Here is a 27,897-nt window from a genome sequence, read left to right as displayed (position 1 = left end):
GATGTGGAAACAACCTAAGTGGCCATCAATGGATGAAGATGTGGATAAAGAAGATATGGTTTATACATATATAATGGAATATTATCCAGCCATGAGAAAGAAGGAAATCTTGCCATTTGCAATAACATGGATGAACCTAGAAGACATTACGCTAAGTGAATAAGCCAGACAGAGATAGATAAATATGGTGTGATCTTATTTACATGTGGAATCTAAAAAGAAACAAAGTTGAACTCATAGAAACAGACAGTAGAATAGTAATTATCAGGGGCTAGGGGATGGGGGAAATGGGGAGATGCTGGTCAAATAATGCAAGTCTTCACTTGTAAGATGAGTAAGTTCTGAAGATGTACAGCATTGTGACTATAGTTAATAATACTGCATTGTATACTCAAAAGTTCTGAGAGAAGATCTTAAGCACTCTCACCACAGACACTCACAAACAGTAACTATGTGAGGTAATAGATATGTTAATTAACCTGATTATGATAATAATTTCATGATATATATGTATATCAAATCATCACAGTGTACACTTTAAATATATACAATTTTATTTGTCAGTTATACTCCAATTAAGCTGGGGGGGAAATACTAAAGAAAGAAAGAAAGAAAAGTCAAGGAGCCCATGACCCTTAAGTTCTCTGGTCTGGCAGATTCCTGTATGCATGTGGGCTGCCTGGACCACCAAACTTCAAGTGATCTTCTCTGAGAAGCAACAGAAAGAATAGGAAGCTAGGTCCTCTCCCTTGAATCTTTATCTGAGATCTGTTACTAGTAAAAACCTGTTCTCAGAAGAGAGAAAGTTTTAACATAAGGCTGGAAACTAGGAGCTAATACCAAAATTGAGAAATTCAAGAAAGGATGGGAGGATTTATAAGAGGGAAGACGATGAGCCTGTCCATGAAAAGGAGCTGCACAGAGAAAAAGACTCAATCACTAAAGACATGGCTGGGAGACTCTGTTTAAAAGTGATACTCAAGGCAACAACAACAAAAACAACAAATATATTAATTCAGGGAAAAGACAATACTTCTTAGAGATATCATCCAGTGGAAATTTCACAGGTCTTTGGAATCTTGGATGTGACACCACTCTGTCACCTAAAACTACAGACAAGTAAAGTAAGCTCTCTGAGTTTTAGTTATGCTGAGGATAATAACACCCACCTCCAAACTGGGAGTAAAATATTACATGTAAAGTAAATGGCAAACAGACAGAAACACAGGACACGCTCCCTAAGTGTTTTCCCACACCATGCCCACACCCACAGCACAGAGATGTCCAGTATCCTGAGCATGGCCTCGCCTTCCTGCCAACCCTGACTTCACCCAATATCCACAAAGAGCTCTTTACCTCCACTTGAGTATCCCAGTCTAAAGAATCATTTACAACAACATCAGGAAAATCAGGCCAGACCTGTGGAGAGAAAAATGTTCAAACCCAATGCACTATATAGTATTATGTAGTATTTCCTAAGAAACTATAAACTATGGTCCTAGGGGTGATAATACTTTTATTTTCATGCAAGATTGATTTATAGAAAAGTGGTCCCATAAGGCACATAGATTCCTTAGAAATTCCTTGACTGTGTTAACAAATAGTGCAAAAATGAGAACTTCGGATCTCACAGCCCAAATGGAAAAGACCAAAAAACAACTTGCACAAACACACTAACAGTTCCCCATCCCCAGGGTGGAATCAGTGGATCACCACCCAGATCATACCTTTCCCCAGACAATGCCTCCACCACCTGGAGCTTTGATGAAGACGTCATCTTCCACACCCCGGGTGAATGCAGGATAGGGCTGTGTCTCATTGCCAGAAATGGCTGGATCCTGAAATCAAAGCCCAGGTCAGGTGAGAAAACCAAAGCCAGAGAATAACTCAGGATGAAAAAAGAACTCCTCAAAAGAGAAAGTATTAAGTTCCACCTGAACTTAGAGTTTCTGTGAATCCCGGGAAACACACTTTTCATATTGAACCTCAACTTCTATACTCATAGCATGGAAGGAAACACAATACAAAGCTTTCTCCACCAAAGCCCACTCACTCTCCTGAACAGACTCCACCCATTCACATAGGGACTAACCAGAATGAGGATGACCCGCATCCCGTCAGCATGCATGCGAGTAATCAGATCTGGAAATCCAGCAAACTTGGGGCTGAGGGTGAAGTCCATCTGCCGCTCCATGTAGTCGATGTCTGAGTATTGTACATCCTGGGGCAACACACAAACACTGAGTGGCTATTGGTTGTAAAAATCCAGGTTCCAGATGAGAATAACCCTCCAATAACTGATGGGGAATTTCAGATGGCATCTTTTTGATTTTTTCAAATCCCAGCTCTGTTATTTGTTAGGTATTAGGTTTGGGGAAATTCACCTAATTTTCAAATTTTCAGTCATAAAATAGAAAAGATTAAATTGGCAAAATACAGGATGATAATGTCTATCTGGCAGGACTATTGTGAGGATAAATGAAAACAGTGGATGAGAAAGTGCCTTGTAAGTGGCCAATATAAGGAGATAATGTGGTTACCTCCCCCAAGAGGCTGGCCCTGGAATCAGTGGTTCATGTTCAGAGAAAATAACATAGTGTAAATTACCCAGTACTAATGTAACATGGATGGTAAATCTATCCAAAAAAATCCCAAAGCAAAACCTATAATTGCTTTGGAATATCCAATCCTGGGGATTATCAAACACAGCATTCTTATTAAGAATAAAATATTGCATGCTATACTTTCCATCATTAGGAATAATTGTAAACAATAGAAAAATAAGTAGAATAAAATTAAGTATGTAAATGGTTCACAGGATCAATTCTCTGACTATTGGATAATTCTTGTCCTCAACTGAAGGACAGTGTTCGTTTCACACATATTTCCTCTGGAAACTGTCCCAAGATCCCTACATTCAACCAGGGATTAGCTCAAACCCGAGGGAACATTTTCTGCAGCACTAGCAAAGTGTTGGAACGGAGATTTTATCGACACACACAATGGTCTGACTGAATTTGGGTTGATTTTTTAAATTAAACAGTACTACTATTTGGGGAACCTTTTATTCTTATGGTACCAAGGACATTTTTGATTAAACATTTTGAAGCCATGTAAAAGGAATGGAAGTATGATACAGTATAAGGGGCCCTGGAGTTGGCCCTATGTCCTCTTCCTTTTGCAAATCACTGTGACTCTTTAAAATGGGGACAATGACTCCCACCTGTATTACTGGGTTGGGATGAAGTTCAGGGTGATATTCTATGAGAAAGCACTTTGTAACTTTATAGAAAAGAACCTCACATAAATCAGACAAACTAATCCAGATACAGAGACAACTGGGGTTGGCTGTGAGGTCCCAGAGCCAAGACACCACAGATTAAGAACGTACATAGGGGATCTGGGCAGCCACCATGTCATCATACAAGTTGGCAATCTCAGTGTCATTCTCGTATCCATAGCGACACAGCTGAAACCCCAAGGACCAGTAAGGAACCATCACCGGCCGACCAATCAACTAGAAAATAGACAGAAAATATTAGTCCTTAAAAAGGAGAATCTGGATGGAAGTATACAAAATAATAAGAATACTTTTTCCAGTGCATGGAATTAGACAAGCAGCCTATTCAAATCCAGAGAAACTGAGAAGACGCAGAGCCAGTGGGATACCTTGGGAAAAGCTTCCTGCTGGACTTGACCTTCTCCTCTAGGAATTTTGGAGAATCTGATTTTACTCTGATTCCCAGAGGCAGTCTAGCTTACTGCTTACGAACACAGAATCCAGAGACAAAATGCCTGGATTGCCAGACAGGCTCCAATCTCTTCTGGCTATATGACCCTGGGAAAAAGTTAAACAACCCCTTTGTACTTCATTTTCTTCACCTGTAAATTGGGGATAATAACAGTACCTGCTTCTTACTGTTTTTGTGAGGACTGAATGAGTTAATATATGTAAAGCACTCTGACGTGCAGGAATAGATTAGCGACAAACACTAAGTTTTATATACGTGTTTTTTGCTGCTGCCCAAACAACTGTCATGACTACTGTGACCACCATCACAACCCAAAGCAACAACAATACCATCACATCATCATAACCACCACTAGAACCGCTGCCATCACCACCTTCACCACTACCACCTCCACTACCACCACCACTGCCATCGCCATCACCACCACCACCATTGCCACTGCTGCCACCACCGCTGGCACCACTACTGCTTCTGCTACTCTTCAATGCTTTCAGAGGCTGCAAATTTAATGGTTGTTGGTATGTATTTATTGCTCCTTATTCTGCAATCTACTTGTCTCCCAGAAAGACCAGCAATATGCTGTATAAATACTTGGTAACCAACTGAATTCACTCCTACCTCAGTGTATTGCTGAGTGACAATCTCTGGAGTTGGCCCCAAGAACACGTAAAAGTCCAGAATTCCCCCTGTGGTGCGGTATGTCAAGGCAGGCAAAGGCTGGAATGTCACATCTGAAAATATAGGAAAATACTAATCAAGCTGGAAAGCTTCAAGGTGAGGAATTACCCCTGAAATCCATGCCCTCTTCCTCTGCCTATGCTTCCCTACCATAGAGCATTAGAGAAAGTATTTTTACTATACCTACACAGAACTGAAGAAGTTAAGTGGAAGTCTACAGGAACCCACCCCTAGATTTTTTTCCCTTTGGTGTGCTTTATTATCTAGCATCTTTTGTCATTCTGTTCTTTTTAAAATTATTATGATAACTTATATTTTAGAATAGTTAAGACTTACAAGAAGATGCAAAATAGTACTGAGAGTTCCTTTGTATTCTTCCCTCAGCTTCCCCAAATGATAACATTTTACATAATCATTGTACATTCTCAAAACCAGGAAGCTGACATTGATATAATACTATTAACTCAAGTATAGACCTTATTCAGATTTCACCAGTTTTTACATGTATGCTTTTTCCTCCTACCTCCTGATTTTCCACCCCCTTTCCAATATACGATAAAAATTTTCTTTATGCCCTCATTCTCCCAGAGTGAGTCTCTGACCCATAGCTTTATCACTAATTCAAATTATATAGATGGCTCCCATTTGCTGACCTCCAGGATATTTGGAATTTGCTTAGTTTTACCATCCCTTCTTACATGATTTTCGCCAAACAAAATTTTGGCTGATTCTGATTACTGCATGCTACCAAACTGAAATAAAAAGCCTAAACAGAAAGAAAAAAAAAAACTGCATGCAAGATAATAATTTTGACTTAAGGGGCAGCTAGGTCAAACACATTCTAAAGTTCCTCAAGAATGACTGGTTGAGAAAAATAAGGAGAGATGCTGGCATCACCTTACCCATGGCATTGCTGTTTAGCAGGAGCACCCCATGGGCACTGCCATCCTCCTCCAGCCCCATGTAGTAGGGGTGGACTCCATAGGAATTCTTCTTGTACTGGGAGAGTCATGGAGGAGAAGTAGTAAAACGTTAAAAGACATTGTGGCCAAGAAACAAACTCAACAAAAATTAATAGCTAAGATGTCTCTAGTCTTCTCTGTGAACTAAATTAAACACATAGAAACAAAGGTGCCTTAGAATTGACCCACTTCTCTAAGAAGAATGTGACCATCCAAGTTGAGTCTAGGAAGATGAAGTCCCAATTTCAATTGGGAATTCTGAAAAACCTAAAGGAATGAATTTCTAATGGTGGAATTTCAAAACCCACAGCAATCTTGTGCAGAGGGAGACATTTTTCAGGGACGTCTTCCAAGGGTATCTGAAATCAGTGTGTGGGTGAAGAGAGGCAGAGACACAGATCCCAAATGCTCTGCCCTTACCCCTGGGGGTTGGTCTCGGGAAAACATCCCCCATGTGTGCCAGTTCAAGTCTCTCCGAAAGGCTGTGTGCTCATTTTCCCCAAAGCCGTAGAGGTACCGGGAAGGAAGGCGAGTGGAGATGCGGATGAACATGTCATTGAAGGTGAAGCCAAGGAGCTGAGAGTCCCAACTGCAACACAAAAAGGTATATTTGGAAAAGAAAGCGGCCATTCTACTGGCTTCAAGTAGCTGGCTTTTCAAGGACAACTGAACTCTTGATTCCCTTGCCCCACCCAGAACCATGTTAATCTCCCAAACAAAGCATAAAGTCTATTTGATTAAAATAATCATAGATGCCCTTGTTGAAAGCCCAGGAGCCAGCCTTCATGCTTCTATCTTCCTCTCACTACCTCCTTTCAGTTCTCCCTCCAGAACCCCAAAACTAATCCCTTCTCGCCATCTCAACTGCTACCGCTCCATACCAGGCCTGCCTTCCACTCTTGGTCCCCTTCAGCTCCCTTTCTACATGGCATCCAGGGTGATATTTTTTAAGAGTATCTCACATCATGTCATTCCCCTGTTTACACTTCTTCAATGATTTCTCATTAAAACATCTTATGAAGTCTTCAAGGCCATACCTGATCTGAAACCCACCTAAACCTCAGCTTCATCTCCCACCATTCGCCTCCTTACTTACTACATTGCTCCCACCACATTGGACATTTTTTTCCCCTTCATATGCTGAGTTTGCTCCTGGTCCATGGCCTGTGCTCCCATCAGTCCATCTGTCTAAAATGTTCATCCCCTTCCCTCAGATCTCTACATGGGTGGCTCCTTCTCCCCATCCAGGGCCTATTTTAAATGTACCTCCTTGGACAGACCCACTCTAATGACAGTATCAAGCAGTAACCTCCCATAACTATCAATCACTCTGCTCTTTTTCCTGCACAGCAGTTGTCACTATCCAAACATCCTTATTTATACTTTAACTTATCTTTGTTATTTACTTATTATTTTTTGTTATGAGAAGAGAGACCTCACCTTCTATAACCACAAAATATAGAAGAGGCACTCCATAAACATTTGTTGAATGAATCCCTACGTATATGCAACTGCCTCAGTAATTACTCCCAGGGGACTAAAGATTTCCCTCACAAGAACAGACTCAAAGGAAAGAACTTATTCATGAATCAGGAAATGGAGAATGTGATGCTTTGAGCCAGGAGGTCTCTAAGGACAGTGGACCTGGCAACGAATGTGCAGGTAACCATCAATTCCAAAACAGACTAGAAGACACCTACATTACAGTGCCTGTACTCTTCCGGCGAATTTCAATCCCAAATGGATTCTTCTTAATGAGGACATCATAGAGTCTACTCTCAGAGGCACTGGATGGAACCTGGGGTATGTTGAGAGGGACTGGAACTTCATACCGGTTGTTGTTGGGATCATAAATCTGGGGCCAGAGGAAACAGATTTTAGGTAAGAATAGTAGTCTTCAAACCTATACCTTTAGCAGAAGATTGATGTCTTTGACAAAGAGTATGAATGCTATATTTCTTTGTCTTCTTTAAGCTCAGGATACCATGGACTTAATTAACATATCTAAGAACAATGTCAGATTTAACCTTTGACACAAGTCTGTCATATCTCATTTTTAAGTCCTCTATTACGGTAACACATACGCTTTGGCATGGGAACTATCTTGGAAAATCAGGCCAGAATCAGTTTGGTATTTGTGAGCACTTATTTATTACTTTATGTATAGGTATATGAGTATATGTGAATACCTGAAAAATTTTCTGAGTTAAAAAAAAATCCCCGCCAAAAAAACATGAACTCTTATTTGATTAAAATAATCACAGACGCCTTGCCAAAAATGGGATCTAAATTGATTCATTGAGAACCTATTATATTCCTGCCTGATTCTGTACTAGACACCAAGGATAACTAAACTGAAAAAGACACAGTTATTGTTTTTAAGAAATTCACACGTTAATGGGAGGTGAAAATGAAGTACCCATAACACCTGATTGATCTGCGCTAATGTAAAGCCAGGGAGAAATGTTGTGAGATTAGAAAGAAGGAAATGCCTAACATTATTTCTGGGAGGTCGAGATGGTATCAAGGGGAAAATGCAGGCTGAGTCCTAAAAGCTTTGCAACTGTTAATCAAGCACAAGAAAGGAGATCAAGTCATTCCTGGTAGAGAAATAAATGTGAAGGCACAGAACATTAAAGCAGAGTCAGAAAGAGGCACATATTTTGGAGAGAGATGCTGCACAATCAGGAGGTAGACTAGGAAAGAGTTAAAGCTGGAAACCCAAGCAAGTTCATTATTTCAAACCCATTAGGTGCCTACCACATGCCAGTGCCACGGTGAGGATAAAAATATAAAAGATCATCATCCCTGCATTAGAAGTTATGGCAGAACACAAAGTCCAGGTTGATATTACATCTTGAAGAACCTTTTAGGCAATGCCTGATGTCTTTCATTTACTCTCAATAAACGTCTCAGTTCTAACTATCTACCAGCTCTGTGTCAGATTTTAGACAAACAATGATGAAAGGACAAAATCTTGTCTTTGAAAAATTTGCAATTTGGTAGAGAAATAGACATAAAAACAGCCCATCACTAATCCTCAGATGTAATCAAATCATAGAAAAGAAAGAGATCCCTCACTTTCCTGGCTATTTCGTAGATATCTCAAATTCAGTGTACAAAACTGAACACATCATCTTATTTTGCCCAAGCCCAGATCTTTTCAACGTCCCCCTTCCGGTTAAAGTCATGACCATTCATTTAGAGACACAAGCTAGAAACATGGTAATCATTCCTGATGCTTCCCTCTCCCTCATCGCCTACTCGTAATCGTCACCAGATCCTGTAATCCTACCTTCTCAGTCTCTCGAAACCGTCCACTGTTCTCCATATCCTTTCCTGTTCCTAGTCTAAGCTCGATCCCTCACATGGATGACCTAATTGGTAGCCTCCTAACGTGTCTCTCCCTTTTCACTCTTGTCCTCCAAACCATTTTCCTTACAGTAGACACAGTAATCTTTGCAAAATACAAATCAGAACAGGTCTTACTGTTCCATCAATGGTTTCTCACTGCTTTTAGGATAATAATCTGGCATACTATAGCATGGTTAACTTAGAAAAGCAAATTTATTTTAGGGTTCAGTAACTTTGACCAGAAAAGAGTAATGGAACTGAAAAGGGCCTAGCCAGTACTTGATACATGTATATATACTGTAAACACATACCTTAAACTGCAGCATGTCATTCTTATGGTAGGTCACATTCAGATGGAGGGAGTTCACGGGTATTGAGGGCAAAGCATAGGCATAAGGAGAGGAATTTAAAGAGATGACAGCTGTGGCCCCATGGGTGTCATACTGAACATCACTGACAGAGTATAAGTCACTGACGAAATAGCAAAAAGGGACTCCAGGAGAACTGGATTCCTGAAAAATAAAGTCAAAGTCAGCTCAGCATGTGGTCCTAGGATGATCAAATATTAAGGGGCTAGAAAAGGCAAATTACAGTGGAGATAAAGCCAGACCATCACTCATTTCCTTATATACTCTTTGGCAGTGACATAAGTTTAAATTCCTGGTCTCCATTCAAAATATTTGTAAAAAAAAAAGTCCCACTCCTGTCACTACCTATCTTTCATGCTCAGATAAAGACTCAGGTTCCTTTGGAAGTCCTTTCTTTCTATGGATTTTAAGTAGTGACATAGGTACTGGTGCTATGCTCATGAAATTGCAGATTAAGTGTAGAGGATTTTAATGTACATTAACGCTGTCAGCATGGTTACCTCCCAGACACAGCCACGGGCAGTGCAATTTTCTGCAGAAACACCATTCTCATCTGGATAACAGTCTATTTTTTCTTCATCCGCTACCTTCAACTCCCACTCCACAGTGTATGCTTCTCCCAGGATAAGATCAAGTTCTGTGATAAGGGCAACCTGTAGGAATGGGGAAGAGACAAGGAAATTTATCCTTAGGACAAAGGTCTTGCAAGATCTGAAACTTCTTTTAGGAAAGGAAATAGAAATCGGACCAGACTCTCAATAATCCAAGTAACATACCACTAGAGCTCGTATGAAGAGAGCCATATAGCAGGAAGAGGAAATTATCCAGTGGCAACAGGCCAAATGTCACAACTCTATCAGAATCTTGTACATAAAATTTTAAAAAATATCAGATCAAATAAAACCTTCTGTGATCACCCCTTCTCTTTCCTTCCCTGACTCCTCTTCCTCCTCCTTATTTTGTCAAGAAGGGTCTCTTCTGCACTTCCCTTTGTAGCCTAACACACACAAGCACAAGGTGTCATCCCAAATTGAGCTTCTCTTCTTGCCCTCCAGTCCCCAAACCAGTGTCCCCCATTGGCCTGGAACACAGGAGTGTGACAAGAACACAGGAATAAGAATCATGTGGCCTGGGTTCTCATCTCCACTCTGCTGCAGAAACTTAAACAAATTAATTCAATTCTTTGGGTCTCAGTTTCATCAACTTCAAAATTGGTGGGTTGGCAAAATTGTTACATTTCCTTCCATTTCTAATATCCCAGCCTCTTCATTTCTCCAAGTCCAAATCCTCAAAACTTGAAAACTTCTTCTTTGAATTCCAGTCACTAATTCAATTATTTAATATTTTTAATGTATTTTTCTTATATTTGTCTCTTCTTTAACGAGCAATTTCCATAGTGGAAGTCCTGATATGTCTAGAGTTATAAAATCTCATTCTAAGGATTATCACCCTTCTCCAGTCTCTTCCCAGTCTAAATTCATCTTGCACTTCCCTGTACTGCAAATCCCACCCCCCAGAACAATGCTCTCACAATGGCATAGCCTTGATTCAAGGACCAATGCGAGACCCTAAGAGAATTAGATGAGATCCTTCTCACTTTGACACTTAAGACCCTCCAAAATCTGACCACAAGTATCTGTTCAATCAGATCTCCTTCCAAAAGTGAATCCCACCTTTTCTAATTAAACATTATTCACAGACTAATGCAAGGCTCTTCTCAGTCCTGAGATTGGCTTATTCTGATATCTCAACCTTGAATGCTTTATCTAGGCAAACGCCCTTTCTAGGAAAATGGTGCCCATTTGTGGAATACATTGCTACTTGCTGGCTCTTTTGTATTAAAGTTCCCTTCTTATGCATTACTTCAGTTTAGAATATTAAAGTTCCCAATTAAGAACAAAATTTTTAATCCATCTAACACAGCTGTGGCCATTAGTAGGTAACTGCAAGTCCACGGGGAGTTGCTGGCCAAGTGTTTCTTTCTTGACTTAAGGGCCTGCCCTTCACCTTTACCTTTGCCTTCTTGTTTCTTCTTCTTTTTTTTTCTGCTATAATAGAGCCATAGTGACTGGAATTAAGCAGCCACTTCTAATCACAAGAGAAGAAAAGACGTTAACCCTTACAACCTTGAGCCACTGAACCAATGCTAGCAATTGACCTCTTTCTAAACTTTTGATTGCATGAGGAAAAAATCCTAATTTGTTTAAATTACCATTTTGCTGAGTATCCTGTCACTTGCAGCTGAACAAGTCTCTACCTGATGCACGATCTTTCAAAGTCCAGCTCTAGCCCTGCCTTCCCCAAGGGACTTGCTCAGCTACTCCATCAAGCTTTGAACATCAAATTAGTCATAACATAATGTTGGTTACGCCAACCTATATCTTGGTTTGGGTCGCCTGTCCTTTTCTCAATAGTTTCATGCATATAAATTTTGTCTCACCACCCAAATCCAAACAATAAAAGGGTTCCTTTTATCTTATATAATTAATTTATTGAACAAACACTGAGTTTGTTTTCATATATGTACCCTTCCAATGGCTTGAACTTTCCTATACACACAATCAACCATATAATCCTTTATTTCTAACTCTGTAATATATGCTCCCTCAATGTAAGCTGTCAGGACAAAATGTAAAATGTCATCGATATATCATTATAGTTGAAGACTAAATTTTCTCATTTTTCTCCAAATTTCGAAGGTCTCTCACAAACCATGCTGACACAGCAGCTTCCAATCCCAGATCATTTGGGATGACTGGAGTAAGGACTATTTGGCAAAAGGACTGTTCATAATGCTAAGATGTCAGAGGAACTGATTACAACCTGTTCAGGGCCATCAGGTCTAGTTACAACTCATGATAAATTATTTTACTATCATCATCTAACCAAATAAGTAGGCATTGGCTAGGCTTATCAAATTCTTTGACAAAATATTTTTTAAAAACATACGTGTTAGAGTGAGAGTCTATATATCTCAAAAGAGCTAAAAGAATGCACTTCAAAATTTTAATTATTGGTAATCCTACCTCCCACCTTTACCTTTCTAGCATCTGCCAGTGGCTTTCAGGTCCACTTTTCCTCTATTCCTGATCCCCACTTTCCTAACTTTGTTCTTCTTCTCCCCTAGCCAGAGAGAACAGAAGAGTGAAGGACAACCAAAGACATAAGGATGAAAAGACTGCTCTACCTTATCCCAGTTTCTCAGCAGCTCCCTGTTCACTCTAGCTCTGGCCCCTTCTCATTTTTTTTCTCTCCTAACCCTCCGACTTCCCCATCCAAGGCCTCAGAGTATGCTCTGGTCCTCTAGGAACCCATGCAACGTTGGCAAAAGGAACACCATAAGCTATGAAGAATTCTTGATAAACTATCTCAGCAAAATGGATTTTTACCTGTAGGTTTGAGTCATAAGTGACATTAGGAGACATTTGACTTGAGACACCGTTGTGTTTCACTGTAACATTCCAAGGTTCCTGGGTTCCAAGGATTTTAATCTCTTTAAATACTAAATTATTGGGGTCTTTGTAGGTTGATTGCAAAATCTTCACATCTAATCGGTTCTGCAAAAAAATTAAGTACAAATGTGTACCTTTAATCCACAGAGTCTCAAGTCACTCAAATATTCCATCCTGGACCAGATACCCAAAACTGCTCTTAATGCCACTTAGTGTCTCTACTAATGTGTGCTCAAGGAGTACAAACTTATTTTAATACTCCCCTGAGCAAGAGAGAAAGAGAGAGAGAAACATACACACACACAAATTTTTAAAAACTGCTTTTAAAAAGACTGACCACTTTGATTTATCCATATCATTGCTTCTTTTTACTAACATGGATGATTCAATTATTGAGAGTTAAGTCATAAATTGAAATGTACTCATCTATAACCATAAATGAGTATGAAGATACAAATATAATTACACACATACACAAACACACGTGAGTTAAAATGGTCAGACAAAAGCCCACACCAATACTGATAAAAATATGCTACTCACTTGGGTGACAGAAAACTCACATAAGAGATAAACTTGATTTGCCACAGTGTCTGAAAACGAGAGAGAGATGAGTCAGACTCTGACCTGCCCATCACAGAAGAACAGACTTCACCCTGACTCTCCTTGAAGCTACATCCTGAGAACAAGATTATAGACAGAGTCTCCAAGGCCAAGCCATGTTTTCCCTTCTCCTTCCTACCTTAACCTTGAAAAGGTCCCCTTCTAAGTGCTTCCAAGGCATATGCATCAAGTGAATCTATTTCCTAAGCCTGAGCCATGAGAGTTGTCAGGACTCTGAAGACAGAAAAATGCACTAAGAAGCACGGCTAGATAGAGACACACTAGAAAAGTGTGTTCTCACTGCCTCACCGTGATGGGTATGTTTTTCATATCATCGACATTTGTCCATAAGTATTTTTGGAGGGGGATATCTACACTGAGTGGCAGGAACAGTCTAGAAAACATCTCTTTCAGGTGCCCATTGACAATACAATGAGAGCCTATATATGTTGCCAGCCAGTGGTAGATTTAAGAGGTAGAAATGTGTTTTCCTTCCATCTGTGGTCCATTTACCACTACCTCTGAACAGTGCAGCCAAAACCAAAATTCTTCTCTTGAGTTATTAATGCTACTATGCCTGGTGAGATTTCTGCCACAGCTGAATGAACAGCAGAAGTAACTCAAAGATGCATGTTCAGAAATGGCAACATTGTCTCAAGAGTACTCACCTTTGGTTTCCCCATCATCCCAGAAAAGTTCGCCTTTTGCTTCTTTGTTCTCATCTAGAGCAATGATAAGACCAAGAGGGTTCCTTCGACTGAGGGAGACAAAATTTATGTAAGAGACAAAGACTTGAGACACAAAGAATTTTGCCAAATGATCTTGGAAGGATTCTATCAGATTACAAATGGGAAAGTTACTAGTGCCAGGAGGCTCTGCTTTTCTTCAGGCACAAAGGCAAAATAAAAAGGCTCATCTTTCTTTAGATTAATCAGTAATGTCACAAAAGATAGAAATACCCCAAACATTAGCAATAAACATCTATGTAGGAGGCAAGAAGTTAAGCACCCCCCAAATCACTGCAAGAGCTACAATAAAAACTGCTGATGAAACTGTTATTTGGAATACAGACTATTAGAAGAGAAAGAAATCCTAAACAAAAATTGGTTCAGCCTCATCATTTTAGAGATGATGTATGCAGGTGAAGTATTAACTGCCATTGGGGGGATATATTTTTTCCCTGCCTAGGAAACATTTTGACTCAGAAAGCAACAAAATACAGTAAGGTCCATGGTCCATCTATATAATGACAACTTTCTTAATTTTGTTATTTATTATTAATTTAGAGAGAAAAATAAAGCATTCTAACTATCTTCTTTACAATTTAGAATAGGAAACACAAAACACTACTCAAAAAGATGGTGAAATAGATGGACATAGAGCAAGAGGGTGAAGAAAGAGCAATTTCATTTGGAGTCTCTCCCTGCTTCACCATTCCTCCATACTACCTCCCAATTCTCTGCTCCTGCTGCCTCCCTCACTGATCTCACACTCCTATTCTATTCTTTCACAGTTCACCCTTCCACTATGCCCTATGCAAGTTAGGTTCCATTATCAACAAAATCACCCACTTTCATTTAACACACATATATTGAAGAACTTCCATTTGTTAGGAAGTCTAAGACATATAAAGCAGAACAGATCCCAACTGCATTGATGACATTAAATATTACAAGAAAAATTAAACAAATTCACCAAATAATCAAAGCAGAAAGTAAGAGTGACAAAAAAATTTAAAGTACTTAGAGGAGTCCAGAATGACACTTCTGGCAGTAGGGTACATTAGGTATTCGAGAGGACTCTAGACACTCTGAAGCACCCACCCACCAAAATACTACTTTCTCCTAGATAAATTGCAACACGTGATCCTTGAAGGGAGCTAATGTGACACCAAGTTGACAGAATTCCCTGCTTGCAACTGAAGAGAAGGCAAATCATCTCTGGAGGAATGAGACACACATTTGAATTCTTAAGATCATCGCATTTGAAAAACAAAAAATTACTAAACACACAAGGTAATAAACCAGCGTGAAAGGAAGTTGGCAAAATGACTACCAATTGATTTATATTCCCCTAAGGACTTTAGATAGTAGAATTTTCAGATACAAAGTATAAAATAACGGATTGAAATACTTAATAATAAGGAGGAAAAAAAAATCAACTAAACAACAAAAAAGTAACCAGAAAGTTGGAAGCGGCAGCACTCCCTCTGCCGGAAGAGTTGAGTAAGATTTCTTGCAGCTGAAATCTGAGTTTAATTTGAAGGATCGTTAACAACACACCAAGCAAAGGATGTTGGAGAGGGTAATAAGAGCTGAAGCCCAAAAGAAGTAAAACAGATGGGTATTTTGGGGAATGGCTAGTCTAGAAGTGTGTATTAAAGTGTGTCAGGATACACAATTGTTAAGTTAACTTGGAACAAGATTGTGATTGGCCTGGAACAACCTAGTGATGAAAGAGTTTGGACTTCAAGAAGTGGCAACAAGTTGAGATCTTCATTATGAAAAGACAGCTTTGGTATCAATATGCAGAACAGCATGAAGGTGAACAATTAAAGAAAAAAAAACCAGCCGATACTGCACATAGAAGTATTTTCCATCAGTATCATAAAAAGTCTAAATTTGAAAAATTAAAATAGTAAGAGAGGTTCCAAAGAGAAGACAGGTTTATAATCTCCAAAGAATTCCCAGTCTATTAAAAACAAATGTGCTGATACTTTTAGAGACACAGATATGAATGTGTGCCTTTCTAGCACAGATAGAGTCTATAATTTCAGGATCAAAGAATCAGAAAGGAGAAAGCCGTGGTATGAGGGAGATCTGACGTGCACAAGAAATAATTTTGGAGCCTTGTTCTATATCACAAGAAAGAAATGGATCAGTAGGAAGAAGGGAATGGGAAATTGAGATTATAGGCGAATAGAAACTGCACTCCCACTCCCTAGAAATGAGGATGAGTGAGTCAAGAGCATAGCGCAATGGACGCATTGTCTGACCAAGTCAGGTAGGGTGATCAATAGACCCAATTTGCCTGGAATTGAGAGGTTTCCCAAGACAGGAGACTTTCAGTGCTAAAATTAAAACAGTCCTGGGAAAATCAGGAAGGTTGACCACCCTAGCAGTCAGTGTGTTTTGAGGAGAAATTCAGCGGGTTTAAGGAAGGACAGGGATTAAGTCTTTCAAAATCCATCTGGATGCAGCTCTAAACCACAGCTTCTTCAGAAGAGGCCTAGGGAAATCTGGGGGACAGAGTTTGATGGCCACGCAAACACACCAATGCCCTTCCTCCCCACGCTCCATGTAATGCTTCCGTATCTTCTGGATGAACATAAGATGGGACCAGAAATGACCAGATTTGCCAATCTCCCCCTTAAAGGGAACTCCAATACATGCTGTACCTGGCTACAGTGGTTGTGGCTGGCTGTTGTGTAGGGAAGATATAGCCTCCTCGAAGATGAAGCCCAATTTTGTCCCCAGGAAGATCCATCTCCACTTGTTGCTTCCTCCATCTCACTCGGCCCCCCTGATGCATGCAGACAAATCAAACACATTGCCATGACAGCACCTCCACCTATACCTCTTACCCACGTGCTGAGTTACCTACAGCTCTCTCCTTTTTCCACTTAGCTGAATTACTGTTTAGTCAGACAATCAAACAAGAAAAGGGAAAAAAATTAAGAACAATAAATTTCATCACCAGTTGGGGGCGTGGGGGAACATTTATGCCGTGATGAGGCTATTTGACATATATTCTATGGACTGATAGTTCTAAACAAGTAATCTGACTCATGACCAAGCTCAAATTGCCCATTGGCCCTTCCAATATTTTCCCATGAGACATTCTACTTGAGTCTTTATCTTATTGCTGAATAAATTATATGGAAGTATTTTCTGCAGATTTCATCATGACTGATGTTGTGACCTAGTCTTACTTTATCAACTCTGTTATGAAATTACAGAAAACACTATAGAAACACTCCTCAGTGCATGGATAGGTGTCTCTCTCTAGGGGTATCTCATCTACTCAGCTGCAGCTGTGGTCTTGAAGAGCTTAAGAAAAGTCAAAGCTACTTACAGTCTCATAATCATACCAGACAGCATCAGGCATATATGCCATCACTTTCTCTGCACCCTGAAATTAAAACAAAATATTATTCTTCATGACCCAGTCTCTGAATGAGATAAAATGGACTTCTTAGCATTCCTAGGGAACTTCTTAACTGTATACTGAGAATGCATAAATGGCCTCTTTTTTCTGTTTTATCAAATCGTGCCTTTCTTCTAATAGGAATAATAGAAGCAATAACTTGCCAACTCAGAGCAAAATCCCAAATGGAACCATGTTAGGAATAATAATAACATTGAAAGGTGTCATAAAAATTCCAGCTTTACAGTGATTACCTCATTTACCCTTCTCAACAGTCCTCAGTAATAGCTACTATGATTACCTCACCTTTACAGCTGAGGAACCAGCATGATAACTTGCCCCAAACCACACTGGTACTAAGTAGCACAGGCAACAATCACACCCTGATTGGCCTGACCTTAGAATGAGTGCTGGGGCACTGCTCCATTCCGCCTGTACCTCATGTAGCAAGTAATGATCTGCTATGAGAATCGGACGACAAATAGGACCATTCTTAAACCCGAATCACCAGTAGATGCTTCTACACTGATTGCAAACTTGGTCAAGACAAAAGACTTCTAGAGAGAAAACTGTGTAAGTATCAGATATACAACTTACCAAAACCCCAGCACACTCTCTTCAATGCTGACTCAGCCACATGTATTGGAAATGGGTTTGGAATAAAGAGAAGATAAATGGTTCCAAGAAGAGAGAAGAGTTTGGAAGGTAGCAGGAGCAGAGGCAGAGACCACCAGTGTGTCTCTGTGGGAACACTTGCCTCCTCTAGAACTGGAGTGATGAGGAGGCCGGGCCCCCATAAAAACTGTTGGTGCACATCCCAAGTGCTGCTGTCACCATAGAACCTGGAGATCAGACAGACATTCACTGAGATTTGGGCCAATGCTTCCTGGCAGCTCTGCCCCCAGGCTGTCCAAAACATGCAGGTCCCCTGCCTGGTGCAAACCCCGCAAATTGTTCTGTGACACCTATTCAACCCCCACCTACCCGCTCCTGTAGATGGATCCATTTTCCCCAGCCCAGATACCCTCCTGCTCTTCCCCCAAGTTGGACAGAAGTTCCTATTCCAGTATCTATGCTAGGCAGGCTTCAAGCTGTAATTCTATTTGACACGTTCCCCTTTAAAAAACAAATAAAATGAGAAATATATTTTAAAACTTTAGCTGACTATCAACTGAACTCAACTGAATCAAGAAAGAACTGGATCTGATCATGAAAAATAGCAGATAATTTAAAATTTTACTCTTTTCTCTTTTAGGATGTCTGCCTTTTAACAGGGAATTCCAGGAGATGAAAAACTTATCCACAATAATGAATATATAATAGTGCAGATGTATGCCTGAGGGGCTAAAATGTCAGACACATGAGAGAGTTAAGTGTATTTTGTCAAGGAAAGCCTCAAGCGTCCTTTTTTAGAGTCAACTTAGAGATGCTCATTGGCTCACAATAAAAATTCTAGAAATCTTCTACAATATTCTTATTTGTACATAAACAACAGGCTCATTCCTAGAGCCTGAATATATACTGCATTACAGAAGACACCATAACGTTCAAGCTACCAAATGCTTTAAATTAAGACTAAAGAAACCAAGCATTAAAGAACTCAAGTGATTTGTCTAAGATATAGAGTTAGTTGGTGGCAGAAGAAAGAGAAGACCCTGACTCTCATGACTTTAGTCTAGTTCTCTCCCCAAAAGGGAACAGGTATAACACTTAAATACACCCCAAGAATAGTATCTAGGCAGCAATAGCCTTGCAAATACCAACTGGGTATTCCGGTTATAAAATATGTATCTGAATAACTGTTTGAATTGTTTCAATTTTCATTCTTATATTTGATGATACAGTCAATATCACCCAGTTGTGTTAACAAAATTTCTTTGGATTAGGGGAACTTACTCATGCAGAAGGGGCCTGGCCACCGTGTCCCCCCGGCTGTGAGCTCGGTAGAAGAGGGTGTAGAGATATGGCAATAGAGTATAGCGGATGGTAAGGTAGTGCCTGGAGGAATTCACCAGCAGAGAGTCAGCTCCAAAGAAGGCAGGATCCTGGGCCTGGGAGGAAACAAGAGGTTATAATTGTGATCTGGCTATGAATAACAGAAGCATCTGAAGAACTCCAGACCCCATTCATCGCAACCAAGAGTTTCCTTCCTGAAAGACCTGGGGCCTGGGTTGCAAACTTTACTTTGAACTGTACAATTGGCAAAGGGAGATCATTTCACCAAGTAAGTGGCCGTTCTTCACCTTGCAACTCCGTCACCCTCATTCACTCTTTAGGAGTGCTCTCTTGGGAGACCGCCATTTAAATAATTTTGAAGTATTTCCTCATTTGATGCTCATTACAAAATGAGCAATGAAGATAAACTATACAGAGGTTTGATTTTAAAAAACCTTCACAGACTCGCCATTTCCTTGCTGGCAGCAGTAGGACTAGCAGAGGCTGCGGCAGCAGAGCATGTTAATGGTGCATCAGAGGTCCTGGTTAATTGCAAAGAGTGGTGCAAATTAGCCTAAGTGAAGCACCAGGTAGGAGGCTGGCTCCACAGATCTCTTAGTGAGGATGCAGATAGATCCAGTCCTAATGTATGCCAAATTTATTTTGATCATATCCCCTGGGAGACTTACCTTGTAGCCTTGGCCATTGTGATTCCTGGAAAATGGATAAAATGCTCCCAGCTGCATCCACCGCCTGCAGAGCTCTTCAGAGGAATCCAAGAAAAAGCCACATATGTCAGGACCCACCTGGAAGGACACACAGACAGTGTGTATACCTTACTTTCATCCGCATCCCCCCTTTGCTTTCTATCATGGACCTCTCAACTGAACTTTGCTAACATCTTACAGAGATGGTGAACATAGTGTGATCGAATTGGGTTATATCCTGTATCTACTCTTTACTGCCAGGTGACTGAGTAAGTTACTTCACCTTTCTGTACCTCAGTTTCCTAATTTTGTTAAAGGGGGCACTAATTAGCTACCCGGGGTTTTAGCAAATGAGATAATGTAAGTAAAACACTTGACATGCCACACCACTATCAGAATTAATTTTCCAAAGCCTAAATCTGATCATGTCATTCACCTATTCAAAAATCCCCAAGGTCTCCTTGCTACTTATCCTATTAGCTCCTCAAAACTTGGTTCCAACTCATCTTTCCAGCATCATTTCCCATTCTAGTCCTAGACACCAAATCTTACAGACACATCAAATTCTCTTCCTTACTGTTTTTGCTCATGTTCATTTCTCAATCTTAAAATGAACTCTCCAAATTAGTCTGAGGAAATATACCCACTTTTCAAGGTTAAACTCAAGTACCATCTTTTCCATGAAGTTTCTCGACTCCCTCTTCTGACTCCCTCTGTTCTTCATAAGCACGTCAGAGTTAATAAGTCCCTTTCTCAGGATCTCCCGTAACATTTAATTTCTTTGTCCCTGTTGGGACTTTTACCCTAGCTTATCATTATTATTTGCTTACATATGTGTCTCCTCTTACTAAATTTTAAACTTTTGGAGCAAAGACAATGTGTTTCTGTTATTATATTTCTGCTTCTCTCCACCTTCACCATGCATACCTAGCTCAGTGTCTTGTACATAGTAGGAGCTCAGGAAATACATATGTTGAATTTAATTAAAAGATGCCAAGGCCACCTCTAGGGTTCTGGCAATGTTACATTTCCTCATCTTGGTGCTGGATACACAGATGTGTTCAGTTTGTAAAATTCTTCAACTGTATACTTAAGGATACGTACACTTTTTTGTATGTATGTTAGACTTTAATAGAAAGAAATATTCCAATGATGTCATTTCAAGGTTGCACTTCTATCTTTAGAAGTAAATACAGGAAAGAATTCATAGTATTAAAGCCATATTGATGTAGATGAAATACATGTTCTCAAGACATTAAATCCCTGGGCTATAGAGGGTAGAAGAGAAGAGCTTTATGGTTTGAAAACTTTCTAGAATGAGGCTTTCTGGGGATTGAGGTTCATAAGAGAGCTTGGAATGTGGACTCACCATAGGGATACCAAAAAGGTTGAACTCAAGGATGCCAGGGATGGACCATCGAAGGTCATTCCAGGTGGCTGTGTTGTCTCCTAACCAATGGGCTGCAAACTTGCCAGATCCCGCAAAGGTAGAACGGGTTAGAATAAAGCTTCTCTTACTAGGGAACACAGTATTGACCGCTCTAAAAAGGAGAGAGACTTAGGGAGTCAACGTGTGACCTTAGTGTCTCAGCCCAGGGGATACACCAACAATACCAAAGATCTAAAAAGTTAATACCCCATTCTTCTGTTCCGGTTCTCTCCCAGTAAGATTAGAGTTGCTTTCGGGAGCAGTCTACACATTAAGCATGTTTGTGGTTTGTTTTGTATTAAGGTGTTTTACATACATCATTAACTCCGTAACTTCCAAGAATTTCAAAAACAGCCTTGAAGAGGCTAGTAACGAGAGGTATACAATTTTATGGAACAGACTAGAGGTATACAATTTTATGGAAGATATGTAACTTTACATGTATATGTAAACTTGGTCTCTCATATTCTGTGATTTCAGACATATTCAAAAATGGACTGATGAATGGCCTTTTGGAACTTAAATTCTTTTTAAGTAGAAATACTTTGGTCATAATTTTGTAATAAGAAAAGACCTTTTAAAATTATCTATGTATGTGTGTACTTTTATAATTAAATATAAATATATATCGCTATATTTTTAAAATTAGAAGTCTATACATATACTTAAAAACTTTTACTCTATAATTTTTTCAACAACTTTCAAAAAAGCTAAAGTTGTACCCATGACGTTGCTAATGAATGGAAGTGGTTTTGCTGTGGCTTCTTGCTGTCAGAGTCACAGTTAAGCAGAATAAACTCTCAATACCTTTTCCTCACTACAGAATTTGAATCCACACTCAAAGGTAGACAGAGCACAGTAGAAGGATTCTGAGCCAGTATTTAAAACCCCAAAGCACATGCACGTCTACAGGTTACTTAACCCTCCATACTCCAGTCTATGCAGTGCGGCAGAGAAGAAAATACATGGTTTCGGGTTCATGAAGAAATGCGCTTTAATTTTGCTTTTACAATTTATTAGCTGTTTGACCTTGGTCAGTTACTCCTCTTTCTTTCTTCCTACCTTCAATTAATTCTTTCATTTTACACATTTCATAAATATTTACTAGATTCCTTCTTCCCTATGTGCTAGGTAGCTTCTTCATTCAATCAATAATGATAAACACACTTATCTTGCTGAGTTTTAAAAAGTAATACACATGAGTCACCTGGCCTGCTATCAAGATCAATAATTTGATCAGGTACTAAGTCCATAGCAATAGTGGTCTTACTCTGCTGTGGCAATCGCCATCGAGTAGCCGTACACATTGTGGACATCATATTGCTTGCCCCAGTACTGCACTGCATCCATGCAGAGAGTCTTGGAGAACAGGTACCCATCAAGGACTCCTGGGACAAAAGAAGGGTCAGTCAACGAGAGCTCAAGATGCACACTGCCTGCTCTTTGACTATCACAGAACTTGAAATTGTGGCTCCCTGGGTAGGCATTTATTGTGGCCATTCTGTAAATGATCATACAGATTCCTCACGATCAGAGGGCTATACATTTGGAGTAGTTTCCCTGACATATAAATAAATTGTGTTGACCTATACATATCCTCCCACCTGGGCACTCATGTGATTAGAGGCAGGCCTTTGGAAGCAAGAGGATACAGGTAGACTTGAGGCCCAATCTGAATTCTTCAAACTGAGCTAAATTACTTGGCCCAAGAATAAAAATATTGGATGGAAGTATAAATTAATTTCTCACCCCTTCTCTCCCTTGGCCATATATTACAAAGGATGATTTCCCAATGCCTCTTTCATTCATCTATTCTTCTCTGTTCCCATTGCACCACTCTGCTTCGGATCCAAATTACCCGTGGATCTTAACTATTGCAAGAGTTTTGAATGGTTTTTCTACTTCTTATATATATTCTAATTCATACTGCACATTAATGCCAGACTAATACTTCCAAAACCATTTTACCATCATATTTCCCTCTTACCAAAACATAAATAGCTTCTATCATCAAAAGAATGAAGTATAAACAGTTTAGCCTCCCATCCAAGTCCCTCAACGTTTAATTCTGACCCATCTGCCCCAATTACCTATTTTTCCACCAGAATGGAAGTCTTTGTAAGATGCTATAATTCTAGCAGCTTCCTTTCTTTCTTAATCAAGATACAATTTATGAGCCTCTAGCTTTCTTCCAACTACAACAACGCTGTGAATCTAGGGCCACACCCTGATAAACAGTGTTGTTCAACCCAATCAACTCTCACTAGCACCATATTCACTGACTCTGACTTTGACCTCCCAAGCCCTGGGCTCTGGCTTCCTTTCATCCTATGGTTCACGTCTGTTCTTCACACTCCTGTCATCACCAGACTTGACCCTCATGTGAAGGCCAAACCTGGTCTCTCTTTGGTAAGCCCCGACCTGGCGTGGGGTACACATTTAAGAGCAAGATAAACTAGCACTAGCCTCTGGCTTCTGCACCTTATCTTCTCTGGACCCTCCCTTAGAAAAAGCTCAGACTGTAGGTAGAAGGACTAGATTGCCCCTTTTGAATTTATGCCTCATTTAGGAAAGCATGGAGTGTTTTGATTTTCTTTCCTAGTTTTCTTTATGTATTACCCACATTTTCCCTTACCTATGCACATTTATGTATAAACTCCTTTGCCAGGTTGTTCATACCTATCCTTATGCATTTAAAATGTCAAATACACATTGCCACTTTAACCAGACTAACCACCAAGGCTTACTGGGAGTGAATGGGGGATAATTTAGATCGCTTGTGGAACATCCTGAAACGGAACCATCAATGAAATTGGAGACTTCATTCATATCCTACAAGACAAAAAGCAGAAACTATTAAGACAAAGTAACATGTTCACTTATGTTGGACTGATGGCATCTTTTTTTTTTTTTTGAGGAGTCAGAGAAATTATTCCAGACGTTTCTTTTTTAAATAGGTTCTTATGTACACGGAGAGAAATAGATGTTCTTGTCTTCTCTACCCATTGAAAGTCTCATGGAAATGTTTTTTAAAATCCCTTCATAATGATTTTTGTCTATACTCACTGAAAAGGAAAAATTTCCAAACATATTAGGTGAAAAAGTATTTCAACTTATATGACTCTCTCTATATAGATATATATCAACCTATGTATTCTCTATATATCCAAATATAGCTATGAATACGCACACATAAATATATATACATATATAAACACACACATATGCAGAGAGAGTGAGAAAGTGTGCCAACAGCTGTGCAAGCAAGGGGTCTGGAAAGATGCATACGAAAATATTGATGGTGGATGTCTTTGGTTGATATCATTTTAGAGGATTTTTGTTTTCATCTTTTTAGCTCTGTGTTGTTTGAATTTTATACAGTTCTCTTATAAATAGAAAAATGTTCAACTCTAAAGCTCCCTAAATTTTTCTGAACATCAGCTGCTTTGTGTTTTTTTCATTTGATAGTATGTGAGACATTTGCTTTGACTGCAGCCACAGTTTTGTCATCCGCCTGGGTACTTTGGCTCTGATCAGTTTGTCAAACATGTCCCAATGAAAGAGCCCTGACCTGACAATTGAACAGTTCGAGTACTTTGCGACACAGTAAGGAGTGTATAATTCTATTTTTACTTCAGTTCATTCATTTGTAAAAGAAGAGCTGGACTTGGAAAAACTAAATTTCTAAGTTTACTTCCAGCTCTGACAATCTGATTTTGATCCTAAGCTACATGCTTTGGTAAGATTATTTCAATAGTAAGATGTAATACTTAGAATTATTGCCATACTTGCTTTCCTCTCCTCCTCTTCTCCCTGTGCTTCATTACCCAAAGATATAGACATACGCAATCTGAACGTTTAGTCATTTACTATTCAAAGTATTAAGAACTCACAATCCAGATTCCATCAAAGTCCACTTGGTTGTGGAAAAGTTCAAATTCCCTTGCCCACCAAACAGCACACTGAGGGTTGGTATAATCAGGAAACACAGTTTTTCCAGGCCAGACCTGCAGGAGGAAAAAGAAAAAACATTGATTAGAGTAAATTAAATGAATATAGATTTAAAAAGAGTACTTAGAAAAGAAATTCCTGATATTTTCATAGTAACAGAGGGGACCAGGCACACGTCCTTTTCAGTTAAGAATGTGAAGCACTCCAAATACTCAGAAGAAATGTCAGGAGGAGTCAAATAGTCACTTGAGGAGAAACTTATTTTTAAAAAAATGTTTAAATCCTTGTTAATCTTCAACTCTGCTTCACTGTTCTTTCTCAATTTCTCTACTCTCAATTTTGGGGATAGTAAATGAGGGAGAGTACTATATAAATTTCAACTGATCCATTACACATTGAGGGTTCCGAGCATCAGTTACTTATCTCTGCTCCTTTCTTATCCACTTCCTCTCTGACACTATGCACTCAGGTCAATCAGAGGTATTAGAAGTGAGCTAGCAGATAACATCTTCATGGAAAATGAGGAAAAATAAAGATTTGAGAAAGAAGTGATCAAACTTGTCAAGTACTATAGAGAAACAGAGGAATGAAACAGTTCTGTTAGATTTGCCAGTTAGGAGGTGACTGGTGCCATTTGGCAGAGCAATATCAGTGAAGCGATGGGGGAAGAAAGTAGACTGCAGTCAGCTGAAGAGCAAATAAGAGGTGAGGAAGTGGATATTCAGTATGTTAGGCTATTGTTTAAAAGGATTTGGCTGTGAAGGGAATGTAAGAGCTCAGATGGCTGGTAGGTATTTGGGGATGAAAGGAAAAGGGATGGTTTATCTCCAGCATATATAAGACATCTGAAAATGCAAAACAAAACAATTACACACACACTGCCACAGCCCCTTCACCAGCCCCCAACTTCCCCATTAAGTTACCTCCCCAATGAGTGGAGTCACTCCATTTGAAGCATTCACCCATATCTTCATATCTGAACCCCTGTCATAGGGGCCATAGGGTTGAGTTGGGGAAGAGTTGTTGGAGATGGCTGGATCCTAAAGAAAATACAATGAAGGACCTAACTTTAAGCTAAAGACATTTAAAGGAGATTGGGAATTGGTGGACAAAGGAGCACAAGGTATGTGTAGTGATAAGGAGGATCAAGTATCTGATTTGGGGGAAAAGAGGGTGGACATACCACAATGATGATGAGTTTCTGTCCATTATTGTGTAACTCCTTAGCAAACTCTGGGAAGTCTTTAAAATCTACTGGATTATAAGTGAAATCCTTCCTCTCATCCATATAATCAATATCAGCATGCTGAACGTCCTGAAAGGATGCACAAAGTCCACAATTTAGCATCTAGAAATTTCCCTATTAAAATGAGTCAGTCAAATTATCATTGCTATTATTCACAATGAACACTGACTCTGCTGGACTCTACACAGAGTTCTTAATCGGCCCCTGGCATCTCAGAGCTTCTTTTCGAAGGGTAATTTCAAAACCAAAGAATCCTTTGGTTCCCTAAGGTCTAAGATGCTGCAATCAGGTTAACTGCAGCATCTTACCTGTTGACTAGAGCATCAAACTAACCAAACACAACAATTACAACAAATCACAAGGGCTATCAAAAACATGCGTTACCTAAATTTTACTCTACCCACAAGATAAAGAGGGGAAGGGATTGTCTCCCCACTTCTCCCTCATTTTCCAACCCCATATTCTCTTCTCTTACTTCTTTTCTGCTTCAAGGCTTCTTTGGCAATTACTCTTTCCTAGTTTGACCTGCATAAAAATAGTGCAGCCCAGAGGGAAACTGACTCTTGCTCTAGAACTTACCTGTCTGCCTCAAAGGGAATGGGGTGGGAGAGAAGAGGATTAGTCCAGAGATTTTGGGGCTTTTCCCTTTGCATCTCTTCTAAACCTTCATTTCCCATTACAGCCTCCAACATAATCAACACATTCAAATTTAGCCATTCAAAACAGAAATATTGTGTTACGTGCATGTACTGTATCCTTTTGCTCACTTAAACAAGGGAAAGAAATGCCTTGAGAACCAAAATAAAAATACATTATGCAAAATGTAGTCAATACAGGTAAGCATTAGAAAATTTAACAAACAAAATATGTGATAAGAAAAATAGAAACAGGAACAGATTTCCTCCTAACCTCACAGTTGTGGTCTCGAAGTACTATTTCCTACAAAGGAGAACTAGTTCTTTGAAGTAATGGCTGACCCACTAAAAAAGTCTAACATTCTGAATATATAAAACTTTTTATTGCATATTTTTTTTAAGTCAGGGAGAGAAGGTATAAACAGTTGTTCTAGTTCCCCAAAGGAATTTTTGGAGGATTTTCTAAAGCCTTACTTACGTAAGGAAGTTGTGCTGCACGATTTCTCTCCACGACTTCTTTCATGTTGTCCAGGCTCCCATAATCATAACGACTGAGATGAAATCCAAGTGCCCAGTATGAAGGTAGGGCTGGTCGTCCAATGAGCTGAAGGAAATATGTGAAATGAAAGCGAGCAAATACTCTATTTTTAATAAAACATTTTCTAAGCATTGACTTGGG

The 27,897-nt window shown here is 39.5% G+C and overlaps 1 protein-coding gene across 4 annotated transcripts in view; it reads right to left on the bottom strand.

The window, feature by feature from the left end:
* The window catches only part of MGAM (maltase-glucoamylase), a 186,717-nt gene that overhangs the window by 121,707 nt on the left and 37,113 nt on the right, over positions 1–27,897 (bottom strand). For all 4 annotated transcript variants that reach the window (XM_070514928.1, XM_070514933.1, XM_070514921.1 and 1 more), the window contains 25 exons: positions 27,697–27,822; positions 26,521–26,652; positions 26,261–26,377; positions 25,280–25,393; positions 24,134–24,218; positions 22,657–22,774; positions 21,327–21,498; positions 19,940–20,056; positions 19,212–19,366; positions 18,073–18,157; positions 17,244–17,300; positions 16,567–16,691; positions 13,838–13,926; positions 13,110–13,159; positions 12,504–12,671; positions 9,615–9,767; positions 9,058–9,258; positions 7,093–7,247; positions 5,813–5,981; positions 5,333–5,429; positions 4,371–4,483; positions 3,392–3,517; positions 2,093–2,221; positions 1,728–1,838; positions 1,357–1,419 (listed from right to left, as the gene is read on the bottom strand). In XM_070514928.1, the coding sequence (XP_070371029.1) occupies positions 1,357–1,419; positions 1,728–1,838; positions 2,093–2,221; positions 3,392–3,517; positions 4,371–4,483; positions 5,333–5,429; positions 5,813–5,981; positions 7,093–7,247; positions 9,058–9,258; positions 9,615–9,767; positions 12,504–12,671; positions 13,110–13,159; positions 13,838–13,926; positions 16,567–16,691; positions 17,244–17,300; positions 18,073–18,157; positions 19,212–19,366; positions 19,940–20,056; positions 21,327–21,498; positions 22,657–22,774; positions 24,134–24,218; positions 25,280–25,393; positions 26,261–26,377; positions 26,521–26,652; positions 27,697–27,822 (3,027 nt within the window). The remainder of the gene's footprint in view (positions 1–1,356; positions 1,420–1,727; positions 1,839–2,092; positions 2,222–3,391; positions 3,518–4,370; positions 4,484–5,332; positions 5,430–5,812; positions 5,982–7,092; positions 7,248–9,057; positions 9,259–9,614; positions 9,768–12,503; positions 12,672–13,109; positions 13,160–13,837; positions 13,927–16,566; positions 16,692–17,243; positions 17,301–18,072; positions 18,158–19,211; positions 19,367–19,939; positions 20,057–21,326; positions 21,499–22,656; positions 22,775–24,133; positions 24,219–25,279; positions 25,394–26,260; positions 26,378–26,520; positions 26,653–27,696; positions 27,823–27,897) is intronic.

This window comes from Equus asinus, chromosome 1, assembly GCF_041296235.1.
Source record: "Equus asinus isolate D_3611 breed Donkey chromosome 1, EquAss-T2T_v2, whole genome shotgun sequence".
Classification (NCBI taxonomy): domain Eukaryota; kingdom Metazoa; phylum Chordata; class Mammalia; order Perissodactyla; family Equidae; genus Equus; species Equus asinus.
This window is presented reverse-complemented; position numbering and strand designations above follow the sequence as displayed.